At 47.6% G+C, this 21,268-nt stretch overlaps 2 protein-coding genes, 1 non-coding gene and 3 pseudogenes across 3 annotated transcripts; all 6 read left to right on the top strand.

Moving 5' to 3' along the window:
• The first annotated feature begins 2,145 nt into the window (after positions 1-2,145).
• Positions 2,146-3,439, top strand: LOC125539103 (annotated as a pseudogene).
• Positions 3,440-4,105: 666 nt separating this feature from the next.
• LOC125539104 lies at positions 4,106-4,960 on the top strand (annotated as a pseudogene).
• Positions 4,961-7,378: 2,418 nt separating this feature from the next.
• On the top strand, positions 7,379-8,391 carry LOC125533751 (NADH-ubiquinone oxidoreductase chain 3-like). Its single transcript, XM_048697112.1, has one exon. It carries the CDS (start codon positions 8,035-8,037, stop codon positions 8,389-8,391), a length of 357 nt encoding a protein of 118 aa, XP_048553069.1. The 5' UTR covers positions 7,379-8,034.
• Positions 8,392-8,435: 44 nt separating this feature from the next.
• On the top strand, positions 8,436-8,817 carry LOC125533750 (ribosomal protein S12, mitochondrial-like). Its single transcript, XM_048697111.1, has one exon. It carries the CDS (start codon positions 8,436-8,438, stop codon positions 8,811-8,813), a length of 378 nt encoding a protein of 125 aa, XP_048553068.1. The 3' UTR covers positions 8,814-8,817.
• A 3,840-nt stretch (positions 8,818-12,657) lies between these two features.
• On the top strand, positions 12,658-12,744 carry TRNAS-UGA. Its single transcript has one exon. It is a non-coding gene; the product is annotated as a tRNA-Ser (tRNA).
• Positions 12,745-13,538: 794 nt separating this feature from the next.
• Positions 13,539-17,423, top strand: LOC125539105 (annotated as a pseudogene).
• Positions 17,424-21,268: the final 3,845 nt, after the last annotated feature.

Raw genomic sequence — 21,268 nt, forward strand, 5'->3', positions numbered from 1 at the left:
TTCGATCTAATCTTCTTTTTGCGGTGTGTTTGTTAAGACCGATGAATGGTGGTTTTATGATCAAGTCTATCTATCAATAATATTTGAATCTTCTCTGGATTCTTTTATGTATGATTGGTTATCTTTGCAAGTCTCTTCGAATTATCCGTTTGGTTTGGCCAACTAGATTGGTAGTTCTTGCCATGGGAGAAGTGCTTAGCTTTGGGTTTGATCTTGCGGTGTCCTTTCCCAGTGACAGAAGGGGCAGCAAGGCACGTATTGTATCGTTGCCATCGAGGATAACAAGATGGCATTTATTTCATATTGCATGAATTTATCTCTCTACATCATGTCATCTTGCTTAAAGCGTTACTCTGTTTTTAACTTAATACTCTAGATGCATGCTGGATAGAGGTTGATGAGTGGAATAATAGTAGTAGATGTAGGTAGGAGTCGGTCTACTTGTCTCGGACGTGATGCCTATATACATGATCATACCTAGATATTCTCATAACTATGCTCAATTATGTCAATTGGTCAACAGTAATTTATTCACCCACCGTAGAATACTTATGCTCTCGAGAGAAGCCACTAGTGAAACCTATGGCCCCCGGGTCTATCTTTATCATATTAATCTCCTACTACTTAGTTATTTACTTTGCAATTTAGTTTGCTTTTATTTTACTTTGCATCTTTATCATAAAAATACCAAAAATATTATCTTATCGTATCTATCATATCTCACTCTCGTAAGTGGCCCTATAGGGATTGACAACCCCTATTTGCGTTGGTTGCGAGGATTTATTTGTTTTGTGCAGGTATGAGGGACTCGTGCGTAGCCTCCTACTGGATTGATACCTTGGTTCTCAAAAACTAAGGGAAATACTTACGCTACTTTGCTGCATCACACTACAAAAAAAAAGACACATCTGTGACATTTTGGGCCGAACGAAATTTTTTTCTGTCATACATATGTCACTTCTATGATGATAGTTGTGACAAAACCCGGTATCATCATAGATGTGGTGGGCTCCTACTTCTATGACAAAAAATCATGACAGAAAATGGGCTTTTCGTCCTATGTGGGCCGGAGACGCAGCTGCATGACATTCATTGGGCCGTCCATGACAGAAAAACCGTGGTAGAAGCGAGGGCGAGGAAAATTTCAGGGAGTTCCCGGTTACGGTGGCAGGTCGGGGGCCGAGCGATGTTTGCTTCTCTCGTACACGTACGGGCATGTGTGTGAGGCGTTGGCTCTAACTGAACCCGAGCGAGGCATTGCGCTCTAACTGAATCCGAGCGATTGCACTGCAGGCTACGCGCTACTGAACCCGAGCGATTGATCGATGGCTGTTAACCGAACCCGATCGAGCGATTCCTTCGCTAATGCTGCTAACTGAAGCCGATCGATGATGCCTCTGGATGAACAGTGAGTGTTGGGGGGGGGGGGGGGGGGTCGATGAATAGTTCTCGGTGGGGGTGGATGAACGGGACCCCGTGGTGTGGCCTCTGGATGAAGAGGACCTCGATCGATCGAGCCGGTTGGGGCTGGCTGAACAGGACCCCGTGGAGGGCTGGATGAATAGGACCACCCCGTGGAGGGCAGGATGAACAGTAGACGGTGGAGGGCAGGATGAACAGTAGCCCGTGGAGGGGTGGTTGAACAGGAGCCTGTGGAGAGGGCTGGTTGAACAGTAGCCGGTGGAGTAGCGCGCGGTGGAGGCTGGATGAACAGGAGCCCGTGGATGAACAGTCGCAGGTGGAGGCTGGAGTAGGTCGACGGTGGATGAACAGTAGCTCGTGGAGGCTGGAGGGGTCGACGGTGGAGATGAACACTATCCCATGGAGTCCCGTTTTGCGGTACGCCACACCCCTCCCGATGAACAGGACCCCCGTTTCGGTCGTAGCGCTCTAACACAAGTCTGTTTCGCCCGTTTTGTGGTACGCCACACCCCTCCCGATCAACAGGACCCCCGTTTCGACCGTAGGAGGTCCGTTTCCTCCGTTTTGCGATACGCCAGACCACTCCCGATGAACATGATCCTGTTTGGAATGTGGCCGGTCGAACACAAGGCCGTTTCCTCTGTTCTGCGGTACGCCAGGCCTTGTTTCCATCGCCTGTTCCGTCCAAGCCCTCCCGATGAACACGACGCATTCCAAAGAGACTATGATATAGTAGGGTATCAGAATATAGATCAATTAGTAGATTGTGTCTGACGCATATACATGAAAAAAAAGAATAATTAGATAATAATAAGAATAAGAATTCGAATCTTAATAAAAGGAAGGGTTCGAATAGCATCTACTAATATTACCGAAAACTTTGTGAAAATACTTCTACGAGAAGGTTTTATTGAAAACGTTCGAAAACCATAGGGAAAGTAACAAATCTTTCTTGGCACGTGCCCCTGCTCCTGGTCTTCGAACTAGTCATTAATGGTCGGCAACATAGGTACCCTTTTTCGGTATGCGTTGCGAACACTTTCATTTTTAGCGTCTCATCTTCTCTGGAGAAGCTCAAATCGAACGGATAGAGCAGATGGTCCAACTACAGAACTTCTTCTTTTTCATTACTTCCATGGTCGTGCCCCGTGGCACGGCAGCACCCGTACTATTGAAATGGTTCGTCAGTAGAGATGTTCCCACTGGTGCCTCTTCTTCCAATGGTACTATAATTCCTATTCCTATCCCTTTATTCCCTTTTTTGGTCTATCTACATTTAAGGAAATTCATACGCTCCATGGACAGAGCAAAAAGTGGAGTGTTGGTCAAAGCAAGCCGCCCTATTCTATTACCAGACAAAATGGAGAGAAGCTCATCCGCTAGAAATGCTTTATTTCGTTTCGTTCCCGTTCTTCATTTCCTTATTATCGAATCCATGGGGGACTTGTCATATTTAGAATCTTTCTGCGGTCTGCTCTGTTTACAATTCTTTCGTACTCTCTTCTCTTTACCACGCGATAGGTCAGCGAAGCGTGAGCGGGCGCTCCGAAGTAAAGGCCAAACACTTCGGCCTAAGGGGAATGAGCAACAAAATGACAAGATGAGGTGCCCCGGGCACCCCCATATAGAAAGAAGGGTCGAAGGTTTTGGGCCTGTAGCTTTCCCCGCCCCCACCGCTCGTCGAGTGGTGCTTGTTTGTGGGGTGTGCCACCAGAAAGCGGGCTTGAATCTCTCGCCTTACCAACGAGCCGACTGCTGATGGCTGTTGGTCACGACTACTACAAAAAAGTGAAGATGAATCTTTCTATTTCACATGGAGGAGTGTGCATCTTTATGTTGGGTGTTCTTCTGTCGTGCGACCCGATGGCTTATGTGCGACCTGTGGCCCACGCCTCCTATTCTATTTGTTCAGGGCGGGCGGCGTGAACTCTGATTCGATCCGGGTATTCAATCCCGCCGCTGAGATGCTCAGTTGACTCCTTAACCTTGATAGGAAGATGGCTTATTCCAAAATTCGTGCATAAGGGTAAGGAACTTTGGATGAATTAATGCGAATGGGTGTAAGCCTCGCTGCTCGGAAACACCCAGTGCTGACCACACTGAGAGACACGAAAGCGCAGGTAATGCCAGTTGGCGAAGTGGCGTTAAGCATCCCTAGCGGTACGCAAAGAGAGGTCGTGATGATATCATCTACGTCCGTACCGCTCCTCGTGGAGTAGATCCCGCATCCAACCAACCCTTTTTTGACCAGGGAACGGGAGAATTCCCACTACCGCTGGCAGGCCAGCCGGGCCGTGAGCGCGGTGGGAACGGGCTTCCCAAAAAGCGAGCCCCGGCCTGGGTCAGCATAGAATGGGGGGACGGCCCTAATGTTGTGTTGGCCGGGTTGCGGGCAGATAAAAGCGGACGTGGGGACTCGGGTCGGGGCACAGCGTAACTAAGAGAGCCATTCCATTTAGGGCGAGACAGAATGGGCGGGCACAAGTGGTCTGGTGTCCGAGCCGATTGGTCAGACGACGACTACTGCACATATTATATTAGCCGCCTATCCCGGAATGGACTGGGATGGAATAGAAAGAACGCGAAGCAGCAAGCAAGGGATGAGCGCTTTGTTGCGCCTGCGCATACATTTTCTTGCTGGGTCGGTTTGTTTTTGGGGGGTGGGGCAATAAGCTTGCTTCTTCACAAGCATATCCCCGCCCCCTTTCCTGTCCGTCCCGACCGGCAGCAGTTGGGTCTCCCCATCTCTCCTCAACTTCCCCGGTCTTCGGCCCGAGCTGTATGAGGCAGAAACTCGTCCCACGTACGGTTCGGAGGCCGAGCCCCACCCCTGCAATAATGGTGCGGCTTAGGTCAACTAATACGAATAAGATACAGTTCACTCAACGATTGCCCTTGGGTCCCGAACTCCATATGGGGAAGGAACGTTGTTGTTTGCGAGGTCTCGATCATTTACATGGACCCACTTCTCATTCCATTTGTGGGAATTTGATGATTTATAAACCGTCCCCAACGAGCGAAAGGTTCATGTTTGAACATGATGAATCACTTCGTGCCGACCTGTTGCCCATAAACTTTCCTGCCTCATATGAGAATGGAAAACTGGAAGATTTTCTGCATCGGTGGATGAAGAATCACGAACATAAGAATTTCTGGTTTAGCATGTTCCCAGAAAGAAGATACTTTTTTTCCATTCGAGAAACGAGGAGCACGACTGAAGTGGCTATACATACAAATCCATTTACGGATCTATATGCTCCGATTGGAACTGGAAGTTCCAGAACTGGCGGCTGGTATACCACCATAATGAAATTGCCTTTTATTTTTAGTATTCGGATAGGATTTCTGTTGGCTTCATCGGGAGGCTCGCGTAGTTTGTTACGTCAACTCCAAAAGGATAAGTTGCATTAGAATCAAGAAAGTTTCATTCATAATTGCATAAAAGGAGTCAAAATAGTGGCTGCGGCGCGTCGAGGGTCAACCTTTGATATCGAATAACCTTTCGAGCCCTCCCCAATGGATCTCTTTCCTCCTTTGAAACCAATAGAAGTTCACTGACCATCCCTGTCAAACATAACCCAAGGTAGGATCGAGAGGAGAAGAATAGGACTCTTGCTAGTATCATAACCTCTCGATGGGAGAATGAAACCATGGTACCTACCTCCCTCCCTTACTTGGTAATCTAAGAACCCTTCAGGGGGGAGCAAGAGATCTTCCATACCAACATTTTGTTCGCCACCCCTGCTTCCTCCTCCACTTGAGCTTGTGCAGCAAATCTACTTTATGCTTAGGCCAGGTCCTGCAAGTAAAGAGAAGTAAATATTGGAAACATGGGTATCTAGTTTATTTTATTCAACGGCTGAGTAATTGAAATTCCTTGCTTCTTCAAGCAGGAGATCCCGAGTACCGGGTGTCGTCAGACTTGCATTCTATTACCTTTGTGCCAAGAGCACGTTAAGCTGCCTGGGCTGTTCCGCTACCGTCGTGTAAAGAAGCTCTGTCTAACGGCTAAACCAATGAATTTCTCTCCTTAAAGGAATCTACTTCCCTGACTGTCAACTACTCGCTTCTTCACCGGTATCACACCCGCGCCAGACTGAACAGCAGAGTGAGAACCCAACCAAATACGATTCTTGTATTATCTTACCGAAATTCGGATCCATTTGGCTCCAAAGGAGCAAGCGCGGGAGTTCTAATAGGACTTTGAGACTCGAAAAATCCTTCGGGCTGCTGAGAACAGAGAGAAGTAGTTGCAGAGAGGTTTGATAGGGTTAGGCAGATGCCCCATTATTCGTAAACAAGAAGAAATCCAGATTAGTTTGATGGAGCTGTGGCTTAGCACAAGCATGGTGTCAATGTGGTTCCTCTCGACTAAACACTTAAACAATTGGATCCAGTAGGGTTCAATAGAGGTATGGTATTGGCAACCTTTTAGGGAGCGAGATTCTTTGGAATAAGATAGCTGCCCAGAGCTTGCGACGTACCTACCCCCTGGGCGTAGATAGAATTAGGTAAGATAAAAATCGATTGGAAAGTCCTAAATTAGACCAATTCAATTCCGTCTGCTAGAATAAGAAAAAAGTGCTTCCGAATTTCTCTCATCCTTTATAATGAGAATTTCTCTTTGTTCAGTAATAACTTAATCTTGCAATAAAACACTCTTGCTTGGAAGGTATGGTAAAGGTAAACTGTTTCTATTTTTTGATATAAAAAAGAGAGTGCTAAAGGAGTCATTCAGAAGTGAGTGAAGGGCAAAGCTCATTTCTTTCATTCAGGAATGGACACTGGACCAGAATGAAATGTGGGAATATCGGGATTGGCAGATTTTTTATATTGAAATAAAAAAAAACTCAACACGACTAGTGAATTCAAATTAGAGTCACTTGCGGATTTCTTCAAATTGTTGTAGTGTAGTATTGTGGTTTTTCAGTAAAGACCCCGACCTATAAATATTCACAGCCCGGCTCATACGGGCGGACAATATTCACCCAGAGCCCCGTTGCGACCACAATGCTGTTCTTGAAGGACCTTACCTTAGAGCAAAAAAAAGGGAATAGAAGTTAGGAAGACTACTGACGTAGGGCGGCGGGTGAGCTCAACCTCGAACCAAACAAGCAACGGATTGAGCAACTAGCGCGAAAGCCGTTGCGCGTTAGCGCATCCGTTTTCTTGCTCCATCGTTATTAGTTTCTATTCTCTCCCTGCACGAACCTCGGTCCAATTAATTTGTTTGGAATTGGGGTTAGGACCGGTTAGAACTCCCATTTCCCAATCGGAGGTTTGAGCTGCTATGGCAAGCTTTTTTTCCGAATAGTGGGTATGGGGAACCCACCATACCAACACGATTGGCTGGTGTTGCTGATATCGGACCCGTTATAACCCCGATTGGAAGGGCAGGCCAGTCTGAGGCTCTGGGGATGCGAGGCCCATTGAAAGTGAGTATCCCATATTCTATGACGGAGATAGAGCATTAATTGCAGTTTTCACCCCACCTTAACGACCGAGCGAGGGATGAAATCTTTCGACGACTAGGGAGGCGTCACCCGAGGCCGATTCCAGTGGATCACTATAGAATCTTCTAGAAGCAGGTTCTCCGGGCACTATGGTAGGACGTGGATCGATCATGACGAGAATGGACTTCTCCGTCATGTAATGGTTTAGAAGAGTCACGGTCCTGTTCCCCGCCGGGCTTTTTCCCTTCTCGACTAGACGAAGGAGATATTCATTCCATTCAGGCAGGTGAGGAAGGGCGGCGTCGGCTTGACCCTGTCTTCTCTCTTGGTCGGGTCGGAGGCTAAGTTTCTCATTCAGTGGTGAGGTGTTCATAGAAAGCAAGGCCTCGCCCAACGAGTGGCGGATTTGGTTTGGATGGGGTCTCGCTTGGACGCTGGGGAGATCCATAGATCTGGATAGAGTCTTTCTCACTCAGTAAAGAAGAGTACACGCGCTAACGGCTTACGCAGTGGATCTTCGGGCAACCAACCCGGCACATCCAATTCCGATCAACAACTTGGAGGTATGGCTGAGTGGCTTAAGGCATTGGTTTGCTAAATCGACATACAAGAAGATTGTATCATGGGTTCGAATCCCATTTCCTCCGGCACGGAAGTAGAACGGGCGGGCGAAATTACGTGAGAGAAAGAACCTCAGATTGATGGAGTCCGCCGTCGGACAGAATAGCTGCTTAGTGACTAGGAGCGGAGCGCCCCTTTCTTGTTCTTGGTGGCGTCTATAGCGAATAAGACCTTCCCGAACGAGGGTCGTCCAGTCCCTGGCCGGCTCTCGGTTCTTGAGCAAGCTCCTCCACTGCAGGTAGGATGCTCATAGATGAAGAAAAGAGACTTTAGGCAAGTGGTTCTGGTAGCTCAGCTGGTTAGAGCAAAACAAGCAACGGATTGAGCAACTAGCGCGAAAGCCGTTGCGCGTTAGCGCATCCGTTTTCTTGCTGGACTGCAAATCCTTTTTTTCTTGTTTCAGTGGGAAGAGCAAGGGGCATTGCCCTTGAAATCCTTCAGTGGTTCGAATCCACATCTGAGCGTCTTTTTTTCGGTATGCCGCTCCGCGAGCAAGGAGCGCCGCGAGGAGAGCGAGAGAACGAAGTGGGCTTTGGTGATGTCGGAATTTGCACCTATTTGTATCTATTTAGTGATCAGTCCGCTAGTTTCTTTGATTCCACTCGGTGTTCCTTTTCCATTTGCTTCCAATAGTTCGACCTATCCAGAAAAATTGTCGGCCTACGAATGTGGTTCCGATCCCTCCGGTGATGCCAGAAGTCGTTTCGATATACGATTTTATCCGGTTCCTATTTTATTTATTATCCCTGATCCGGAAGTCACCTTTTCTTTTCCTTGGGCAGTACCTCCTAACAAGATTGATCTGTTTGGATCTTGGTCCATGATGGCCTTTTTATTGATTTTGATGACTGGATCTCTCTATGAATGGAAAAGGGGTGCTTCGGATAGGGAGTAACCACTTTTGAAAGGGCAAAGGGGGGAAGGACATAGGAAAGAGGGATGCCTACAAAAAATCAATTGATTCGTCATGGTAGAGAAGAAAAACGGCGCAGGGACCGTACTCGAGCTTCGGATCAATGTCCCCAGAAGCAAGGAGTATGCCTGCGTGTTTCGACGAGAACACCGAAAAAACCTAATTCAGCTCTACGTAAGATAGCAAAAGTACGGTTGAGCAATCGACATGATATATTTGCTCACATTCCAGGCGAAGGTCATAATTCGCAGGAACATTCTATAGTCTTAGTCAGAGGAGGTAGAGTGAAAGATTCGCCAGGTGTGAAATCCCATCGTATTCGAGGAGTCAAGGATTTGCTGGGAATTCCGGATCGTAGAAAGGGAAGATCTAAATATGGTGCAGAAAGACCTAAATCGAAATGAATGGAAGATCCTCTGGAACTTTTTGGTTCTTTTTTGGGGGCGATATGGAAGCCAGCTAGCTCCCTTTCCCTTATTACGTTACCATTTCTCTCCGCTATTCTTCGCTTAGAAGGGCTTGAGAAAGAAATAAAAGTCAATCCTCTCACCAATGAAGCGCATAGGGATAGGATGCTCAAGCTCCTTGATGAGATTATTATCGATCCGAACGATCCACAGAATGCAGGGGTAATCCTTGCTTCCAGGATACGCGTCGAGATTAATAAAATCGTGGACGATATCGATCCGTATTGGCTAACCGACCTTTCCTCTAATATAAGCGCGCTTTCTGAAGCAGTGCATGGAGGGGTGGAATGGGATCATCAGGTCGAATATCGCCGTCAGGCTTTGGCAGATTTGCAAGAATTTGGTGCAAATGGTTTGGTCTTTAAAAGGGCTGTGAGGGACGTGTGGCCTTCGTCGATGGGAAATCCATCGTATGCGTTACAAATCCACTAGCATTTTGTTCGTGAAAGAATGTTCTTGTTTTTCGTTGGAAAAACCAATGCCGATCTAAAACTAAGTCTCCCTTTCTCTTTTGTTTGGGAGCAGAGCTGAAAAAGATGGGGAATCACGATGGATCCTTTTTTCCGGATTCAATGGACGGCATGCTTGTGGAATTTGACCCAGCGTCGTCATACCCAAATTCTGTCAATGGGCCGGCTATGAGCGTAGAAAGTGTGAGTTCTAATTTAATGGAGTTGGAAGAAGAAATAAATTCCCCTCCTCCCCCTAATCCAAACCCTTATTCTCAGATTCCTTATTTCGTTGCTGCTAATGCAAATATAGATTACTTTTCTCAAATGCAGATGTATTATCAAATGCAGATGTATTTTTTATTTCATTTCACTTATTTTAGCGGCCAGCCGCTTTTGCCTTTTCCGTGGGTACCGATGTATGTGCATTTTTTGATGTCTTTTTATATGCGCTTTTGGAATTTTCCCACCTAAGCAAACTATTTTGCGCCATTTGATCTTTAATTGAACTAGACTGGTATAAGCTCCGTATTGAATTGAAAAACTATTTCAGGCTCCGTATTGTATTTAGAAACTATTTCAGGCTCCGTATTGAATTAAAAAACTATTTCAGGCTCCGTATTGAAAACTCGAATTGGATTTTGTGTCGGCTGGCCGGCAGGACCGCCAGCCCGCAGATGTAGGGAGGTCTCCTCTTGAACTGCGAAATCAAAGTCGCGATCTGATAGGTATCTATCCTGACCATGCATCTGGAAAGCGCCGGTTCGATTCCGGCTCGTGACATGAAGAAGAAGTCCCAAACAGGGATCAGATGAGTTTGCACAGCGTTACTTTGTTGACGGAAAATCAAATTGTTCTTCCGGTTCAATGAAGACTATGCTTACTTTCCTTTCTCTTACCGGTCTGTGTTCTATCATGGACCTGTATTCCGTTCCTCGAATCGAGACTTTCTTTTGGTATGATTTTGATACGAGTTTTCTATCAAAACTCTATGCCATCAATCACTATCCCCGTTTCTGCCCGGACGATTCCTTCAAATAAATAAAAAGAAAAGTGAAGAGGAAAACGCATAACCAGAAGGAAAAGATATCGTGATGTAAAATGATCATGGGGACACATTGTTTTAGGACCGACAATTTCCTGCACTGCTTAAACCAAGAAAAAGATACATACTAGTTTTCATAGGTAGGCCTCTCTCTCCTACAAAATAGGTTTTTCCAAAAACTACCCATGGGATTTCTTTGTCTTTTCCTTATCTTTTGTCCGGTGAAGAATCTCCTGCTGCAGAGATAAGATGAATGGCTTCGAGATACCATCACTCGTCATTGCCAAGGAAATGAATTGCAAATTGGCTACTTATAGTCTACACTTCCCCTGATTCTCCTTGATGACCCGTATTCATTGATTGAGAGAATAAGCTGAAGATAGATCCATTGCGATATTGGTTTGGAAGAGAAGCGGTGGAGACAGCTCATTGTTCCTATGTCCGGAATTGTTAAAGAATGAAGGTACCCCGTTGACTATGTCGGGTAACGCCGACTTAGGTAATCCCTAAAAACACTATCAACCACATCATAACTGTTTGCTTCTGCTTTCCTCGCAGAGTTGGTTCTAGCTTTCACCGAAGCATTTCGTCCGCTTGCTACGCCCTTCTCGTCTCTGGGTGCCATCCTTTCTCCTGCATTTTTCGTGCACATAAGCATAGCTCCAACCACTTTTCATGCTTAGCAAATGCTGTAATGAGGGTGCTGAATGTATACGGATCTGGCGCAAGATCTCTGTCTGCCTTTTCTTTCAGCTGATCCTCTACCTAATGGTTCAGACCCTGGCAGACACCGGTGCGAGAACAGAGGCAAGTCAACTATACCAGCATTTCTGAAGATAGGCAACTCTTTATTTCTGAAGATAGGAATTCAGATAAATAGATCCGCATTCAAGTTTTAGGCTTGTGTCCTTTCATCTAGAATGGCTGCTGCTTGGTCTTCAGTGAGCGAAGTCATTTCCTCAATAGAGTTCTTTGCCCGACAAAAGTGAATCTTGATCTTTCTTCTTGGATAGTTTGTGATCGAGCCAATCTCACAATTTCGATCTTGCTACTACCACTATAGCCCTGAGTGACTATGGCTACCTGAACTGAAGGAGTTCCCACAAGACCTGTGAATGTCAACTTCACTCTAAGGGTAAAGCATGCTCGCTCCTTTGCTCGTACGAACAATCAGTCGTTGCTGGGAGCTCTATCCTCCTCGCACTACTAAAAACAGGGTGAAAGAATCTCCCGCGTTCAGTCTGTGGAGGCCGACCATCATAGTCGTCTCTACACCAAGTTGGTCTTAAAGTCTACCCGGGCTAGCTTCTTCATTCTTCGATCAGGGGCGGGCTTCTTCCCTTATATACGATGACTTAGATAGATAAACTTCTTTGATCCATTCATTGATAAAGTCTTCGGGGGCTGTTTACCTTTTGAATCGACAGTAGAGTAGGTTTGATCTTGCTTTCTCATCTTTCTCTTGATCTAGCCGTGTAGTAGATCCGGCTTTATTCGCCTAAAAAGAAGTGTGTGTGGCCGTCGTATCTGCTCGCCCCCTTCTTCATTCATCCATTTAGGTAAGAATGGATCCAGGGAACCTGGCTCGGGAACAACCCTGAAAAAACACAGTAAGAGAGTCCAATCTCTGAAATATAGCATTTGATCTCCTAAGTAGTAGTAGTAGAAGGCTTAGTATCTGACTTGATCCAAATAGAGTCAGAACACACAGTAGATCCAGATTCCAACACCTTGCTGTGGACTGGGAGAGAGCAGCTCTTCGAAGCTGGGCGTTCTTGTGTGATTATGGAGGAACTGTAGTACTCGCCCCAAAATGCAAGCCGGGATAGATACTTAAAGAAAGGGGGAGCGGTGGGCCTTCAAAAAGGAGCGAGGGAGTGATGGGCAACCTTTTTCTATATGTTGCTCGTGAGCCGCCAAGTACCAGTCTCGCAACAGTACTGGCGTTAAAGGATCGGTCCTTCACTTGCGGATCGTTCGCGAGTCGAACTCGCTCTCTTGCCACGCCTTTGACTCACGAACTCGAGTCGGACTCATTCACTGCTGACTTTTTTGAGGATCGTTCGTTCTTCACTCTCTTGCTATTACCCGCAGGGAGCGCAGCAACCGACGGTGCATATTATCATATAGAAAGAAGCGAAGCGTAGCGATTCGTACTACCGGAAAAGTTCGCTAACCGCTAGGGCAATAGAGTCAGCTTACGGGGTGGGGCGCAAGCAAGCGTAGCGAATCACATAGAGTTGCCCCTACCTACCAGCACACAGATAGATAGGGCGGGAGAGCGCAGGGATGGATGTCTGAGCGGTTGAAAGAGTCGGTCTTGAAAACCGAAGTATTGATAGGAATACCGGGGGTTCGAATCCCTCTCCATCCGCGAGGTCATAAGTTCTCTCTTGCCTTATCTATAGATAAGAACGAATCTCCTCGACTCGACTGATATGATGGATGGAATGGGTAGAAGGTTGAGGTTATTGTGTGTTGATTTAGTTAGGACTTTGTCTCCCTTTCGTTATCTCCGCCCCGGGTTGGATGACCTGTGGGAGCTAAGTCGAAGATCTCGTGTGTCTCGTGAGTGGTTGATAAACAACGATTGCAGTTTGATTTAGGGAGTCCCAACCCTGTGAAGCTTAACAGACAAAGAAAACGATAGAGACTTCCGGGTATAGGGGACGACCTTAATGAATCAAGTATTCAGGTGGCAGAGTTTTTAGCTACATAAGCGCTCAATTCCTGAATACTTATTGCCCAAAAATATGATCAACCCCCAGGTACATTTATTAGGTTTTGATCTGAGGCTATCCTGGTCTGCAGGACCCAACACAAGTATTCATCCTTTACAATCTGAAAAAGGTGTTGCCGAAAGCTTACCCTCTTCCACACGGATGCTACAGCCGCTATCACTTTTGCAGGAGGGGAATTACAGAGTTCGCCTCTCGACATCTTGTTTGGTAAGCGGAATTTTGACCTAGGCGCCCTAGTGTTGCCTAACCGTTCGGCCGGAGATGTCGGATGCGAGATCTTTAGCTACTTGTATTAATTTGCCGCAGTGTGCTTAGATACAATGGGCTGGCAGCTGAGGCTTGGCAGGATGGGGGAGTTAATTAAGGTCGAGGGAGCAGGAAAGAGTTTGTTATTCGCTATTGGCTTAGTATGGCCTATACATAATAGGGCCATGACGGTTTTGGCAAGGCCTTGAACTTCATATATCCCTTTTTTACTCAATCCAGAATACCGATAAAGTCAGATTGAATCATTTTGTCGACCTTTCCTTTGGATTTATTATCATAGGTAGTGTTCGAGATCGCCTCTGTGCGGTGAACGCTCGAATGTAGCTAACATCAGTTTTGTCCTCGCGTGGTTGAAGGAGATGCTGCTGCTGGATGGAATGCTTCCGGGGCGCCATGATCCTTCTATCATGAATAGAATAATCGAGGGCACTGACTGACTGCATCAATCATCGCTCAGTGAGCTATTAATTGCCGCCAATAGCGCTTCGCTTGCATGCAAGGCGGCTAATAAAAGCGCCAGGTAGACGCGCGGAGATGCATTTTGAGTACTGGTGGTACTGGACAAGCTCTAGGGGAATAATCTCTTTCTTATTTCTTTCTTATTTCTTTCCCATGACGACTAGGAACGGGCAAATCAAGAATTTCACTTCGAATTCCGGACCTCAACATCCTGCTGCTCATGGTGTTTCACGATCAGTATTGGAAATGAACGGAGAAGTGGTGGAACGTGCGGAACCACATATTGGATCACTCCAGTGCGGCACGAAGCCGCTGACGCTGAGTAGGCTCCTATGCCGCTAGCACGGTGGAGGTTCCGTAGCGCGTCATGAGCACCGGGCAAAGGGACGGTTGAGCAACTCAAGCGAACCGCCCTACCTGACTTTGGATAAAGATAGAAGGGAGAAGGTTGTGAAGGTGGCCTCGTTATCCACACATCTGGTCGGAGGACCGACCTGGGTTTTCACGAGCGTAGGCGGGTCCTGGAGTGCCCGTCAAGGGCGCTAGCGCATACCCCGGGGTGATCATCACCACCTGCACCTCACATCTCGGCACAGTGGAACGTGTAACCCGCCTGCTGTCCAAGTCAACCACTGAATTTCCTGTAATTCATAGCGCCTAACAGAACGTAGCAGCAAGGGACAACCCACCCATACAGACAGCCTGCGGGGAGGATGGCACTACTGGCAAAGACCGTCTGGCGAAAACGCCGCAGGCGCGAAGCGTGGTGGGCCTGCGCCGGGGGAGCATAGGGAGGAAAGGGAGCCCGGACGGTGGAAGAGCCAGGGGAAGCCGGGTCATTTGACGGAAATGGAAGGTCCGAGCGGCTCATTCATTCTTGAAAAAAGAGGGGGGGAGCGAGCCAATGTATCAATGAATAGATACAGTCAACGGTATTAAGACAGCGCTGCCTACACGCGAATTAGCTTCCGAGGTCGAGCAGTCTCAATTTCACTACAGGATTTGCGAATGAATGCTGGGCTGGGCCACCTCAAATGGCGTGAGCCGCATGCGGGGAGACCCGCACGTACGGTTTTCAGGGGGATCCGGCCGGCCGGCGCCCACCCGACTAGAGGGACTGAGAAATTAATCGAGTACAAAACTTATCTTCAAGCTTTACCTTATTTTGATCGTTTAGAGGGCGATCGCGGAGTCACTGAATGAAGTCCTCCCTCCCTTTCTTTCGGAGGTGCTGACCCGCTGCGAGGCAGATATGACTAAGTGACATATTGAATATGGCGACGACTACAGCATGTCGTAGAAGGAGATAAGAGGTGGAGCCAACGACCCACTAAGACTCACGTATCTACAACTACATTCCCGAGCGGCAGTCAAACGGAGGCGTGAATGCAAGATGCCAGCGGAATGATCGACCGGACAGAGGCTAGGGCAGCTTTCTTCCCACCGCGTCCTTCCTTGTGTGTCGGAGATACAAAGCGAGTGCACCGGAAAAGAAGGGGAACTGAATCGATCTATTCCATGGCGAAGCATCCGAAGCATAACTGCACACTCACACGATCTTTGCCGAGAGATAGGAGCATTCGGTGGAACCGGTGAACTACACTTGCTTCTTGATAGATGTGTGGGACAGAGGGCTCGTGGTACCTGCTGCCCGCCCTTCCTCCGCTTTGATAACCGTGTGAACGGAGAGTGGGCAGAGCAAAAGGGAAGGAGGTCCTCATACGGAGTCGCACACTTGAGCAGTGCGGGAGACTGGAGAATGGGTCAAGTAAACTCCCTTAGGGCCGATTAAATCACAGACGAGGAACTTTTCTTTCTTTTTTTCTTTTTGATTTGAAGGGTATGTTCTCAAAAAAGAAAGGCAGAGGTAAATACTTCGAAGAGGCAGCTCGGTAGGGATGGAATGGTCAATAGTCAAGTCAAGGATGACTTCTTTGTTGGCGAAACGATGGGGGAGAGAAAGCACGCCAGTGATTCTCTGAGCCGGTCTTCATTTCCAACGCCTCGGGAAACAGGTCGAGATAGATGACAGCACCTTTTTATCCTCTTCCTTACCGGGAAGGCGCACTTCTCTTCTTCTTCTGGCCTTCACCTCCTGCCCGGCCCGGAAATAGAACCCAGCCCCCTTTCTGATCCATTCATTTCTGCAAGCAGGCGGGATCCAGAGCTAAGCCCCCCTCCTATTCGAAGACGGGTGTGGCCTCGCCCTTTTGCTCTTCCTTCGGTTTGGCTCCACGAAGGCGCCGCCTACACTAGGAGCCCCACTCATATTCAAAAGGCGCCCAGCTTTCAAGACGATGATAATAATTAGTCAACTTTTTCCAATATCATGGAATAGCATGGCCCGGGGCTAAGGTAACTCCAGTGGGAGAGCCGTGTTATGGGTGACCTTATTGCATGGTTCAGAGAGCACTTGTGTATGTGATGCAAGTGAACGTGTACGAAAAAGCTATCGTAAAGTTTCGTTGTTCGTTCCGTCGTTGACCCTATCTATGTTTCTACGATGGCCCAAGAACACGCTCATTCTTCAGCCGAGAGACTTTTGAATTGTGAGGTACCATTACGAGCTCAATATATAAGAGTGTTATTCTGTGAAATAACTCGAATTTCAAATCATTCACTTGCTTCAACTACTCATGCTATGGATGTGGGAGCATCAACTCCGTTCCTTTGGGCTTTTGAGGAGCGGGAGAAATTGTTGGAATTCTATGAAAGAGTCCGGGAGCCAGGATGCATGCCAGTTTCATACGACCTGGTGGAGTGGCACAAGATCTGCCTCTTGGCTTATGTCGAGATATTGATTCCTCCACACAACAATTTGCTTCTCGTATCGACGAATTAGAAGAGATGTCAACCGGCAACCGTATCTGGAAACAACGATTAGTGGATATTGGTACTGTCACTGCACAGCAAGCAAAGGATTGGGGATTCAGTGGTGTAATGTTAAGAGGTCGTGCGACATGAAGACATTGATAGCAATATGGGGGAAGTTCCCATCAGGCAACAACGGTTCTGCCTGACCCTACAAAAGCATGCATATGTTGTCAGTGAAGATTTTGTGTGAAGCCTTGGAGACGACGTACCCGGGGCTAGGGTGAGCTGAGGGGGGACAGCGTAAGTGAGCGAATGTGTGTAAGCCCAGTCAAAGATTCCTATTCTAGGCGGGCGGGCCATCAACCTTCGAATGGTGTTGGTCCTACGGACCGTGAACGGATTCGCCTCTGGCCTCTGGGCACGTCGGAACCGCATGAGTTCACCGGGGTGGAGCACGGTCCGCCAAAATCGGCATAGGTTAGGTGCTATTGATGGAACATGGTAAGCCCATCTTTCTCCATATGAAAGTGCTGCGGGCACATAGAGATGTGGGTAGAGGAAGTCTCAAAAAGCGAAGGCCGAGCTGTAGGTCACGTGACCTGCACCGAAAAGGTGGCTGACTGGGCTTTCTCCTGGATCAAAGCGGATCAGCTCGCCAAATTCGTCGATCGAATCGGGCGCCCCGGAACGTCGAATGAAAGTGGTCTTTCTACAACCCTATTTATATGATTTTTAGGGCCCCTTTCCCCCTATCCCTCCCTTATGTTTAGGAGCGGGATCTGCCCAAGAACGACCTGTGGTGGTACGGAAGGCACGGACTCCGCAAGCGTCCCGCACCCTCTGAGAAAGAAACTCCTCAACCATCACAAGATAAAGAAGTATGACGCTCTGTGTCTGACTATTGGTCATAGTTCCTTGCTGTTGCGGCCGGTGCTCGTTTGCGCGCGTGTGAACCACCAGATCATAAGGAAAAGATGCCTCTCGGGGCATCTGAGAATGATTCGAGCCGTATGAAGGGAAACTCCCACGTACAGTTTGTTTTGGGGGGGAAGGAGCCCGACAGGGTCCCCCCACTGACTTGGCCCGGGCCTAAGTGAAAGTGCAAAAGTGAAGTGGTGGGCCTACCCATCCCACCTGGGGTATGCTGGGATTCGCGAAGAGCAGCACCTTACGATGTTCATGACCAATCGGATCTTGACGTACCAGTAGGTACCAGAGGAGATCGCTATGATCGTTACTGTATCCGTATCGAAGAGATGCGACAAAGTGTTCGGATCAATTGTGCAATGTCCCTAATCAAATGCCTAGTGCATGATCAAAGCCCCGATGATCGTAAGCTATTGTCCTCATCACGATCTCGAATGAAACTATCCATGGAATCAGTGCCGCCGTGTGAACGTAGATCATCGCCGTTCTTTAACCGAGACTCAGTTAAGCTCCGTCTCGGAACCGCCGTGGGGTTTAGGGAGTAAAGCATCCGAGGTTGGGCGCATCTCGTTGGGCGTGGAGAAGCATTGGGAACCCCAATATCTTTCTTCGAGCAGTTTTCTTTTCCCGTCCCCTCGCCCGGCATAGCGCTTCGCTTTCCGGTTCTTCGAGGAATCAACTGACCTTCTCCCTTCTTCATTGATCCGGGGGAAGGGAACCGTCTACCAGTTGGGAAAGCTAGACATCAAGGTTGTGGCTTGATGAGGATAACTAAGCTGACACGCCGGAGTTGGCTGCTGGCACAACAGGGTGGTGCCTTACCGCACCGCAGGCGCACGCGCGGTAGCGTTCGTGGTGGTGCTTCAGGATTCCAATGTACTGCGTCCCAGGATCAGAACGAGCTTGCCGGCGGACCACTGCCGTCCCATTCTTTAGTGAGCTGGAGCGCTGCCATCTTATCCACGGAAAACGCGTCAAGCTATCGCTTCGGGTCGAAGCACTAAAAGAAAAGGACCGGGAAACGCGGCGGCATAGGAACCACGGGAACCCAGGAGGGAGAAAGACGATGTACGGGATACGGGATCCTCGCAGTAGGCTGGACCAAAATCCAGCCGAGAGAGGGCAGCCTTTAGAAGCAACAGGTTGGGAAACCAAGAGAAGGCTTCGCCTTTTCTTATCTTCTTCCCGGCACAAAAAGAGGGATTAGCATTATTGACCCCATGAGAAAGCACTAACACCTTCCTCATCGGGGCTCCGCGCACTGGGAAAAGGCTTCCACGACAGGAAACCGGCTACTAGTTAGGAAGTGAACATAAGGTATCAAGAGGTCCCTCACAGTCAGGTGCAATGCAATTGCCCCCTATTAGTCAAGTACCCCTCTTCCTATTTAGTTTAGGGGTTAAGGCGAGAAATGGCTTGATGAACCCTTCCGTTCACCACGCACCGGCCCCATTCACTTGCAACTCGTAGAGGCTGTAAGTAAACAGTGCCCCACTAAATTCAAAGTGACGGTGGGAGTAGGCGGTCCCGCCGACGCTGCTTTGGCGGCTGGAGCAAGAAGATCAGAGATTGAAGAAACACGACGGCCGTTGGATTGACATCCAACGGTTACGTCTGCTAGAATCGTTTGTTGACGTATATAATAACTAAAAAAATCTTGCATACGCGTCAACTAAACATGCCCACAAGTCAGACCACTCCCTCTTTTTTTAATAATTTATATATAGCTCATGGAAACTTCTTATGCAATTTATTGTAGTCATTTTTTTGGTTGGCCGGGGCCAATCGCATATTTTTGTGGGTTCCAAACTATTTTTAATACCTAAATGTCCAACCAGATTTACTTTGAAGATATATTTAAATTAGGTTAATGCCTAGTGAAATAGGACTCTGAAAATGTAATAAAATTCAGAAATTATAAAGTAATTGCCAATTTGTCATCTGCTTTTATATTTACAACCCATTTCATATTACTTTCAAGATTTGCAGGCGTCTTGAAAGAGTTGCAGTCCATGAGGGCGTAGAAAAATAAGTAGGCCTGGATTAGGAATTCTTCAGAAAAATTAAACTGGGCTCATTTTCACAAAGAAAAAATAGCTGGGCTGGTCACATGGTGAACATAAAATATAAACTTGGGCTAGACGGGCCACAACCCAGTTCAAACCCTGCTCCGTCTCAACAATACCAAACAAAAAAATACTGCTTGAGTAGCTACGTCCCAGGTGTCAGCCGATCTTGTGCTATTCTCTTGTCTATTGACTACATACACTCACACTGTCGTGGGTCCCAGATGTCAAGAAAACACTAGGAGGAAGCATTTTATTTTTCCATACACTGACGTGGTGGGCCCCTACTGTCATCCTCTCCACGTACTTCTGCCGATTCATGTTGTTTGTTGACCATGTTGACAACGCGAGAGGGCGGTGCCGCGGCGAGCGCACCAAAGTGCGCGGAGGATGTCGGCGTTAACGATTTAGGAGATGGTGGGGCGACGATGCGTGCGCTGAGGCGCAGCCAGCCGTGGGAGGCGGAAGCAGGCGGCCCCGCCGGCGCTGGTTTGGTTTTGGCGGCTGGAGAAAGACAGGACTGAAGAAACACGACAGACTGTAAAAGCAGCAGGAGTACTTAACAACCTTAACTGAAACCAGCAGGGGCACTTAACAACCAAAGCTGAAAGCAGTATGAGTACTTATACAGGTTCAACCTTACAAAGCATGCCACAAATAGTGCTACTTTGCCTACAGTTAACGAAGGGTGAGGCCTCCAAGCCCCAGGACAAGGCCCAGGCGCCACCCCGCGCATCCACAACCTTCTGAAAGCGCCTTCATCTCGCAACGTGGACAATAAACAGGATATTCGCTTTAGAGCCATGGAAAAGCATGAACATAATCTTCTGTCTTATTCTCCAAGATGGACGGGCCTTCATTATTTGAGACCACCCATGAATAAGTATCTTTTCACCTCCAAGGGGAATTGAGTAGGTCGACATAAACATCATGTTGTGACCAAGCGCAAGTCTGACCCGACCATGGTCAGGCATCTGTATAGGAACAATAGAACTCGGCAGTTCCTGTTTCAAGAAGATCACGGCTGTAAAACTGTGTATAAGCAACAGTTTATGAACAACATATATAACAGAAAACAGCTCGTACCATAAGTTTCTCGACACAGTTGGACCTGTTCAACGAGTGCAGCAGTGGCACACATATCCCACGTGGCCTTCCACCATCGAAACGCGCCACAAGGACCTCAAGACGATCAATAAAGTGTAGGAACTTGTGGATGTCAATCCAGTCAACTTCAGTGCCATTAGTAACAGCCGAGTTATTACAGAGTAACAAACGAGTAGACTGCTTAACTCTGAAAAAACCTACACGTGCCACCAATTATAAGAAAATATTAGTTAGAAGTAGCATCTTCGTGAGAGATTCGTTGCTACTTCTAAATTTAAATTGTGATTAGTTAGACAGAATAGGTGGATTAAGAAGTAATCAAGGCAACAAGCAAGAACCAGATACAAAACTAACATGGATGAACAATTGGAACGACGTCGGGGTGGAAGATCGCAGTGAAGATGAGACCAGGTTCTGCTATTTCCATCAACATTCGTGCGCCAACTTTCAGTCTGTAACACTTGAGAAAGTTTATCCAAGTTCGGCCATAAAAAAAGCAGTGATCTTCTTGGTTCAT

Source organism: Triticum urartu, chromosome 2 (assembly GCF_003073215.2).
Source record: "Triticum urartu cultivar G1812 chromosome 2, Tu2.1, whole genome shotgun sequence".
NCBI classification, from domain to species: domain Eukaryota; kingdom Viridiplantae; phylum Streptophyta; class Magnoliopsida; order Poales; family Poaceae; genus Triticum; species Triticum urartu.